This window comes from Gossypium arboreum, chromosome 8, assembly GCF_025698485.1.
Source record: "Gossypium arboreum isolate Shixiya-1 chromosome 8, ASM2569848v2, whole genome shotgun sequence".
Taxonomy (NCBI): Eukaryota; Viridiplantae; Streptophyta; class Magnoliopsida; order Malvales; family Malvaceae; genus Gossypium; species Gossypium arboreum.
In genome coordinates this window covers 946,860-956,893 of record NC_069077.1, presented here as the reverse complement: position 1 = coordinate 956,893, position 10,034 = coordinate 946,860, and the positions used below count along the sequence as shown (strand labels likewise).

Below are 10,034 nucleotides of genomic sequence, written 5' to 3'. Positions count from 1 at the left end.
ACAGTTAAATCATTATAAAAATTAATCATACAAAAACATTCACAATAACCCGATATATATTTTCCTCTGTGTTTATAACTTATTCAACTTATATTTCTTATTTAACAAAATATTAAGTATCTGATTAGGTGGGCTTGTAATGATGATATGTATTACTTTAATTCAACTAACATTTATTTATTTCTTATACAAATTAACTCAACATTTATTTAAACAACCTAAACTGTTTTTTTTATTCATTTTTACATTTTTAGGTTAAAATGTGCATAAGTGTTTATATATATTTTTATAAATTTAAAATTTAATCTATGTATATTTAGTTTTAAAATTTCATATATTTATTTTTAAAATTTAAAATTTTAATGCTAAAAATTTAAAAAGTAAAAATTAAATTCTTAGAATAAAAATATAGAGATTAAATTATAAATTTATAAAAATCTACATACATTTATGATAATTTTAAAATTTTTATTATGATAAATTTTTATACTTCATAAAATATAAAAAAATAGAACTTAGGTTATTTATTTATTTTCTTTTATAAAACAGCCTAAGCTCTATCCCAAAATTTCCAAAGAATTAATAGTTTTCATTAGTGACCATCATTTTGATCTTAGCAGAGATCTAGCTTGTCACATTTTAATTATTTAAACGCCGTATATCGCCGACGCCGTCCGATAAAATCTCTCGCCGCCGGTGTATGGAAAATCCGTGGGTACATCTCTAGGGCACGGTTTTATTACAGATTCATCACTCATGGCTTCGTGGCTTAAAGTCGCTGAAGGTGTGGCTCCTCTAAACCTACATTTTTTTTTTGTTTAACTTTTTAGACATTAAAATTTTTAATTGAGTTTTGAAGGTCTGATCTAAAGCTTTAAGTCATTAAATCATAATTGATTGAGAACTGAACCTGAGATTTCAATGGATTAGGTCGTTTAGTTTAATTCTTTTCACCTATTTTACTTCCGAAGTTGCTTAGTTGTGTATAAACTGAAGAGCTAAGAGATTTTAGGTTTTTTTCCTCTTAAAATTATGAGATCTATTATGAATTTGGCAATTGATACAGTTCCAAGTAAATTATGAATCGATGTTATGCTTTCTCTAGAAATGCGACGAGGGACATTGGCGGCTTTGTTCATTCAAGGAAATTTAGAATATCTAGTTGCCTGTCCAGAAGGGAACTCGCTTTCGTTTGATTTTTATTTTGGAGATTGGAATTCTAGTTTTTGTTTAATTTCTGGTTATTTTCAGTAATGATAATGCCATTGCCTGGCATCTATATGTAGTAAGAAAAAGTAAATTGATGACGTTTGGTTTTTATAAGCGGACATTTTTCGGAAACAAGGATTGCTGTCAGAAATTGACACTATGGTATTAGTGTTGAAATTATTATTGTTAATTTGTTATTGTTTCACTTTTGGTTGTTATTAATGCGGTTCATTTTCCATTTTATTATGATGACCATCATATAGAGTTGAGGAAAATTGATTAGAAATTTTGATCAGATGTTTAGTATTAAGTAAGAAGTAGAGCTGTATGTAATAGATAGCTTTTAGATATTGTGAATGTTAGGGTACCATATTAGGGTAGACTTTGATGCTCTTTGTTTAGTTTTTAAAATTTTCATAGAAAATTTTGCATCCATGTTTGAGAATTTCATTTTACTTGGGAGTTTCAAATTCTTTTTTTTTTTCCATAGAAAATAAATAATTTGAACTAAAATTACTGGTTTTTGTTCGACTCTTGGGGCGTCCTCTAGATAGTTGGTATAAGAAGGTCCATGCGTGATGCGTTTTTTGATTGGTTGTGGTTCATGTATTTTCTCCCCTGCAAGTTAATTTTTCAGATAGTGCTGCACTGTTCCCCCTGGGGCCCCTCTTATCCTTTCTTTTATTTAAGTGTTCCTGTAAACAGTCTACATAAAGGCATGCAAGGGGTAACATTGATGTAGTCTGAACCTTAGCACTTTTGGAAAATCTCTGGACTTATCTTGTGCTTTTGTTCGTTATTGTTGCTCTAAACCATCCATCAGTAAAAATAGCATTTTTATTTCCTTTTATTGATTTGGTAGTAATCAAAGGTTAATGTTTGTTTTGGACCAGATTTATTTGAAGTTGTAGATCGAAGAGCAAAGCTAGTTGCTAATGAACTGTCGGAGGAGCCATCTGATTCTCAAACACAAGGTAAGGATTTCAAAATATTGGGGTTATTTTCATGCAGAAACCAATGTTAAAAATGTGGTTTGGTGTCTTCTGTACTTAAAAAGCTCCTATTCATGGTTATATCTAGAGAGTGTTAGTCCAATTTAGGGGCTAAGTTTTTGAAAGCTTGTATTTATTATGGGATTATGTCCTTGTAGCCATTCAAATGGACTTCTCATACGGGGACTATGTGCTTAGTTAGATAAAATCAATATATAGATATTCCTTTTGATCCATCCCTATATGAAACTCAGTCTAGCAATCCTTACTAGCCATTTATTAACTAATTTTGCGCCAATATATTTATTTTCTCCAAAATTGCAATTGGGCTTCTTATAACAATAATATGCAAGACCTTTAATGCTTCTTTTTAGATTAGAGTGCAACTTTTCTTAGAAAACTTGATCCATGAGAAATCAAACTTGAATTTTCTTTCCTGAGATGAGAAAGCTAGATGTGTCAAGCTTGATAGTAATCATGTTTGACTTCTGAGGTGAAAAATAAAATCTTAATTTGAGTTATTATTCTATATTTAGAGGTCTATTGTAATAATGCCAGTATCTGCTTTTCATTTTCTGAATTACAATTTCTGCTGCTTCTATCTCCCTCTCTCATTATGTGTCTCTTTTTCTCACCCTATCTAACTCTCACATACATACACTAACAGTCCATACACACACATGTGTGCGTATATCTTTTCCCCTTTTAATTGTAAAGTTTCTAATGTGCAAGGTTCTTCAGCAGAAAAAACAAAGCCAAGGGCAAAGGTATTACAAAATATGCAACCTTGAATTATCTTTAAGTGTACATTTTCAAGTAAATATGTTCATAAAGACGATTCTAATTGGATGGTTTTTCTTGTTTTCAGGCACAAAAAAGACTTTCTACGAAAAAATCTCCCAAACCTAGTGATACTATAAACAAGCAAACTAGTTCAGAAGTACTAAAATCTGATGTAACACCTGAAAAAGATAAGGCTACTTTTTCTTCCGACAATGAGAGAAGCTCTAGTGCTAATTCTATGGTCCAGACAAGTAGTGAGCTATATAACAACAGTGAGAAAGAAAACCCTACAATTCCTTCATCTGAGCTATTGGATACTGATTTGGTTAAACACAGTGTTGATCAGGAAGAAGTCTCTGTAAGTGTCAGCAATGCAGAAGCTTCATTGTCAACTTCAAATGGGGAGCTTGTCAATGAGAATGCTTCCGATGTGCATGTTGAGCACCCTCCTCCATCATTTGCTACCAAAGATATTGAGGTTGTTAGTGAAGATCATTTAACTGATGGTGGCCAAAATTCTGATTCCCAAACTTCAGATGTCCCTTCGAAGACTGACCAAGAGAGGCCACAACACCTTCAAAAAGAGAGTTCACAACATGTAATTGCTGATTCTCATGATAACTTCGAAGCTAAGTTGAAAGAAGATGATGTTAAAGTCGAAACTCCTGTGAATCAAAAGAAATCACAGGAGCAAAATGCTGGTACTCCACAAACGGTAGTCCAGGACCAACTTGATGAGGTGACAAATACACTCAAATCTGAAATTATAGTTGAATCTTCTCATGTTGCGTCCATTTTAAGGCCTTTCTTACTAGTGCTTTGGTTTTCGTCCAGGCTCAAGGACTGCTTAAAACCACCAATTCTACTGGTCAATCAAAAGAGGCAAGACTAGCTCGGGTAAGCTCTCTGAATTTATTGGTTTTCCTTTTCGTGATGAATATTGAGACTATTATTCTAGGACTACCTTTAGAAATTAAAGAGTTCAGTATCTGACCATAACGGATAAGTGAGTGAGATGGTAAATGATGGAGTGTTAACATAATTTCATTATGAATCAGAATAAGCAAAGAAGCTGCACCAATGAATTATCACATCTATTCCCTTTTCTTGAAATCTGTTAATGGATTCTATAAGCATCTAATTTGTTATTAACATTCCTCTTAGTGCATCACATTTGTGGCCATCCATCGAGAAACTTGAGAGTATTTCTGTTAAATTGCATGGTTGAATGTTCTTGTTTAAAATTTTTCCCATGAAAGAGTAGCCTTTAAAAGGAACTGGCCTGACTTGCAAACAAGTGGGAATGTCCTTCTATAAGCTTCTTTTTTTATTCTCTCTTTATTTTCTGATTTTGTATTTTTGGCATTTATAAACTAATTGTTCTACACTGATTTCCAGGTTTGTGCTGGACTTTCATCCCGTCTCCAAGAATACAAATCCGAGAATGCACAGCTTGAGGAGCTTCTAATTGCTGAGGTAATTCATTCTATCCTTTTTCTCTTTTTGGGTATATTTTTAAGTTATGGTCATTTTTGCTTGTGGATGCAACTTAAGGAGTAGTATTTTAACACTAAATTGCTTCCTTGACAGAGGGAGCTGAGTAAATCTTATGAGGCTCGTATAAAACAACTGCAGCAAGATTTATCTGTATCTAAGAGTGAAGTAACAAGGGTAGAGTCAAATATGCTCGATGCTTTGGCAGCAAAGAACTCTGAGATAGAGGCACTTGTCAATTCTATGGATGCACTAAAGAAACAAGCTGCTTTATCTGAAGGAAACCTGGCTTCACTTCAGGTTTGACTCTAATATTCAGTTATTGTTCGGTATAAAATCTCCTGCTTCCCAAGCTGTTATAAAATTTGGTCTCTAGTTTCATCTAACTTAATAAGTTTTAACTTAAGCAACAGTTCCTAGCACCACGGAATCTGTATATCTGACTATTAATAGCTTTGTAAGCTAAATAAAAAGATATAGATCCTTTTGATTCTGTTAGTTACACTTTTGTCACGATAGAGAAAGCTAAAGAGCTTATTTACTGTCCCTTATAACAAGAGTTCCTTTTAACCTTCTAAGCAAATTATAGTATGCAGGTCTGCTTTTGTATCCCTCTCCTACATTTTTTTTTTTGTTTCTTTATTGTTTCCTCTACATTTTCACTTTTTCTTTTTCTTCTATGGTCCATCATTTTATACTCTTGGCTTGCACGTTTTGACCATCTGATGTTTGTTTATACTTCTGATTGCATACCATCAGGCAAACATGGAGTCAATTATGAGAAACAGGGAATTAACAGAGACGAGGATGATGCAGGTAGACTAATTGGTTCTTTCTTCCTTGCATTTGCACATTTATTCACACACACACACACACACACTCTTTTTTGTTTCATTATAAGCTGGTAATCTATTAGTATGCTTCTTTTCTAGGCCCTACGCGAGGAGCTAGCTTCTGCAGAGAGGAGAGCAGAAGAAGAACGTGCAGCACATAATGCTACCAAAATGGTTCAATCTTGGGACATTGTTGTATTTACCTTTTTGTTGTTATCTTGCTTGCACTCTAATAATTTCTGTTTTTTGGAATAGGCTGCCATGGAAAGGGAAGTAGAATTGGAACATCGAGCTGTTGAGTCATCCACAGCTCTTGCTAGGATCCAGGTAATATGATAATTCTTTATTTCTGGTTCCATTGCAAATCTGCTTCTAATTGATTTATAGTATTCTAGTTTTACTTGCTAATTTTGCAGCTTAATATTGCATAAACAATAACTTTTTAGGCTGAATGTAATATTAGCCTTTTAAACCTAGTCTCATGCTTTTTTAGTGTATATCAGTTGTTTCAAGCAAATACCTTGATGTGGTAAAAGATTATCATTAATGTCTGTTTGGTGAAGTTATGTCAACATTTAAGAATTTTTAATATGTTATCCTCGAAAATATCATTTACGAACTTGTTGACATATATACTAATAAAACCCGGACAATCTAATTTTCCATGTCTCTTTCTCCAAGGAAACTGTGTAAATAAAAACTTAATGGATCTGCATGAGTACCAATTGCTAAAATGGACAAAAAGAAAAAGCAATCCAGATGAATTTGGTAATCAGGATAGCGTAGTCTCAAGGGCACTTTGACTTCTCAATTTCTGTGGCATTTTTGCTAATCTACTAGTTTTATGCAATCTGCCATCTTAAAGCTATAGAAACTTATTAGATATCCTTCATAGTTCCTAAACTTGTTTAGAATTGCCGTATTTATGAGTTTTCTGCATCTAGTTTCACCATTAGGTGCTATATCTTAGTTTTATTTAATATCCATCAAATTTTCTTTTAAATTAAGAAAACTCAGTCTTGTCTTCTAGTGGTATGTCATCTGCAATTTTATTATTATTTTTTTTGGGTAAATGTGGCACCTCTTCCTTGTTCAGATGCAAAGGTGTAGTACATTGATTATTTGGCCTCTATATATATTCCAACAAGCATGGTAAATTTCTGCTCGTCTCTTTGTTCAGAGGGTTGCTGATGAGAGGGCAACAAAAGCTGCAGAGCTTGAGCAGAAGGTGGCACTTCTTGAGGTAAAACAAAATGATAACAGTGCTTTTTTAATGAAAGCTTGTCCTTCTGGCTCGGCTAAATTTGAAGTGAAAAAGCTCTTGAAATTAACCTGATATGTCAGGTTGAATGCACATCTTTAAATCAAGAATTGCAAGACATGGAAGCTCGTTTTCGTCGTGGACAAAAGAAGTCCCCGGAAGAAGCAAATCAAATGGTTCAGGTAAATATGATGAGGATGTAACTTTCTGAACTCTGTCTTGCAAATTACATTTTTTGGTCTATTTCCATCTAGCCAGTCTAGAAAATGAAATATATCTTACCTATTTGATTTCAGTACCTCAAGTAATCTACTGGAATGTGGGTTTCTATATCATTAAGAACATTCTGAAGTTCAACAGTTCAAAATGCAATTAATATCTAGTTATAGGCACAATCTGTGGCCGTTAGCTGTTCCACCAACTGTAATTAATGTAAGAGGCAATGGCTTAAAGATGGTGATGTTAGATGCAGGCATGGCAGGAGGAAGTGGAGCGTGCACGCCAAGGTCAAAGAGATGCTGAGAGCAAGCTCTCTTCATTAGAGGCAAGTATTATCATTGTACATTTAGATCAAGATTATTCTGTTTTCTTTTGCTGGCTGATTTGTGGATTTATTTTCTCTGACCTATTTGTCTGGGTGCAGGCTGAAGTGCAGAAAATGAGGGTTGAAATGGCTGCCATGAAGAGGGACGCTGAGCATTATTCACGCCAGGTAACTGTTAAGATTGATTCACCTTTTAATCAGAAGTGTGGTTGTCAATTGTGTTGATGATGTATAAACTGAAAGCACTTATTATAGTGACTGTTGAACTTAGTGAAGCCTTAAATTTCATTGCTTATTTGATTTATTTAGTTGTATATCAAGTTACATGGTCCTGTTCTCTTGTCTGCTTGGGGTTCAACCAGCACCTCAAATTTGTCAGATATTATGGTGTGTGCCAATTTAGTACATAACAATCTATCGATGCTGTATTCGTAACTTGATTTTTCCCCTCTTCCCTTAAAGTTGTCATTTACTTGTGTACATGAAATATACTTCACTCCTCGGGGTGAAGCTTCCCAGAAGTTTTAACTGTACAAATGTGTATGCTGCTTGCTGAAGTCATGGCACTGACTGTTCTTGATATCTCATTTCTTAAATTTTCCATCTCATCCGAAACTGTGATGAAATTCGGTTCAGTTGCTTTCCACATGCAAGTTTATAAAGTATATTTCTTCATGGTACATTCAGTTTTATGTTTTCTATCCACTGAAGCATTAACTCATTTATGTTGTTGCCTTCTATCAGGAGCATATGGAACTAGAGAAACGCTACCGTGAACTAACTGACCTACTGGTAATCGAATACAAGATTTGCTTTTTCTGTTGTTCTTCTAACATCTATTTCTTTGTTCTGACTTCTTGTGGCTATGCCATTCTGCAGTACTACAAGCAAACACAGTTAGAAACCATGGCTAGTGAAAAAGCTGCAGCTGAGTTCCAGCTGGAGAAGGAAATAAAGCGTCTTCAAGAAGCTCAGGTTTGTCAAATCCATGCTGCAAGACCGATTATCTATATCTTGTTATAACTAATGGTGTTCAATATCCTTTATAACCAACAGGTTGAAGTAGAGAGAAGCAGAGTTCCTCGTCGCGCGTCATCTTCCTGGGAGGAAGACACAGAAATCAAATCTCTCGAGTATGTTATGCATTTTCATTTTATTAGATTGCAATCCTAACACACTCTGCAAGTTTTAGCATTCCGTTGTGAATGTTAAGATATGCTGTCTTTATTAGCTCGTAAGAAATTATGTTGCCTTATCTTTGAGGTCTAATTTTCTTTCAGGAAATGTGATTTGAAAGATGCAGTTGTATTTGATATTTTCCCAATTTCCTTATCTAGTTTACAATTGCAGGCCTCTTCCTGTGCATCACCGTCATGTGGCTGCTGCAAGTGTACAGGTATTTCCATATTTATATCCCGGAACTAACTTACCTTCCCTTTTGTTTACTCTGAGTTTCTGACTTGTCTTTCGACCTGCATCATGCAGTTTCAGAAGGCTGTAAAATTACTGGATTCAGGGGCTGTAAGGGCCACTAGATTTCTTTGGCGGTATCCTACAGCTCGAATAATGTTGCTGTGCTATCTTGTAAGAACAAATTCACCTCAACTTTTTCGAAATACCTGATGTAAGGTTTGGTTTTTAGGTTTACTTATACAATAACCGTGTGAAAAAAAAATTTTAATGCAGGTTTTCGTACATCTCTTCCTGATGTACTTGTTGCATCGCCTTCAGGTATGGCTGTCTGATCATTTGCATAAATTACCAATTGACCAGCAAAATGACTGAAATTTTTTATTTCCCATGCATCACTTATCATCGTATTATATGTGTAGGAAGCGGATGATTTAGCTGCTAGGGAACTCGCAAAATCTTTGGGTCTTACCAATGCCAACTTACCTTAACCATGCAAAACGCCCAAGGTCAGAAGTTAGTACCGACAGAATTCTCGAAAATGTCTGATCTAATATGTGCATGATTCTATATCCCATTTCCTTTTGCAGGCGTAGATGGAATGATCCAAGAACACTACGAAAAAAAAAAAGTTATGAAATTGTCAAAGTTACATGTACACCGGAATTATCTGTCGTAGCCATTTTCTGATATATGCAAATATTGTAGGAAAAATGTTTGAAACATTGGTAGCAAATACTGCATATTTGAACTGCAATGCAGTTAATGAATGAAGTTTCAGATGCATCAAACGGTGGCAGCTAACCGTCAAAGTCAGGATATAACCATTTTTTGCTTGAAAAGTGAACTCCGATTCCGAAATGAGAAGGCACCATGTAGATCCAAAAGTCGATTGTGATACATTTTTTTTCTATACAGGTGAGTGCAAAAAGAACTCTTTGTAACTGTATCTTAAAATGAATGTTACTGAAGAAATGTTATGTAAGTAATATACATTAATGTTGTTTATTTGTTTTCCAGTTCATACATCAAAAAATATTGAACATCTTCTAATTATCTCATTAATATTGTTATGCAAGAGTATATACATTTTAAAACGTATGTTTTCAGTTGATATTTAACCTGTATTTGATTTCTGGATAACTCCTTCTAACCCCTACCATTATTATTAGAAAATTTGACTTTATTGAAAAGCATATTTCATATTTGTAAAGTCAAAATATGGAATGATGCGATATGAAAAGGATAACATTAGAAAAAGTGAATATGCAACCTATTAAAGTAAATATATATATTTTAGTATTTGAACTTGATTTGATGGTCCAAATTGATATTTATAGGTTCTTTTTTTTTTTGTAGTTACATATCTAAAATTAATTTTTGGTCCAAATTAATATTTAGTTATTTGAATTAAAAGTCAAGTTTAGATGTTTAATTGGACAAAAAATATTAATTTAAACTTTGAAGTTAAATTCAAGTATCAAAATGTATAAAAAGTTATATAATAT

At 33.7% G+C, this 10,034-nt stretch overlaps 1 protein-coding gene across 2 annotated transcripts; it reads left to right on the top strand.

Moving 5' to 3' along the window:
* The first annotated feature begins 521 nt into the window (after window positions 1–521).
* Window positions 522–9,623, top strand: LOC108470125 (golgin candidate 1-like). 2 transcript variants are annotated; one of them, XM_017771353.2, is made up of 22 exons: window positions 522–784; window positions 2,103–2,183; window positions 2,934–2,968; window positions 3,070–3,723; window positions 3,819–3,881; window positions 4,383–4,460; window positions 4,575–4,778; window positions 5,238–5,294; window positions 5,411–5,485; window positions 5,567–5,638; window positions 6,492–6,554; window positions 6,656–6,754; window positions 7,045–7,116; window positions 7,216–7,284; window positions 7,861–7,908; window positions 7,996–8,091; window positions 8,173–8,249; window positions 8,467–8,512; window positions 8,602–8,700; window positions 8,803–8,847; window positions 8,949–9,035; window positions 9,117–9,623. In XM_017771353.2, the coding sequence occupies exons 1-21, from the start codon at window positions 757–759 to the stop codon at window positions 9,015–9,017; spliced, it is 2,130 nt and encodes a 709-aa protein (XP_017626842.1). In that variant the 5' UTR covers window positions 522–756; the 3' UTR covers window positions 9,018–9,035; window positions 9,117–9,623. The 2 variants fall into 2 exon arrangements, with proteins under 2 accessions (XP_017626842.1, XP_017626841.1); XM_017771352.2 differs by having other exon boundaries at window positions 7,039–7,116.
* Window positions 9,624–10,034: the final 411 nt, after the last annotated feature.

Bases quoted from the DNA above. Each gene is read 5' to 3' on its own strand.
- LOC108470125 (XM_017771352.2), top strand. From the start codon at position 757: ATGGCTTCGTGGCTTAAAGTCGCTGAAG. The intron at 7,909-7,995 runs GTAATCGAATAC...GCCATTCTGCAG, and splicing joins GTGAACTAACTGACCTACTG to TACTACAAGCAAACACAGTT. The intron at 8,513-8,601 runs GTATTTCCATAT...TGCATCATGCAG, and splicing joins TGGCTGCTGCAAGTGTACAG to TTTCAGAAGGCTGTAAAATT.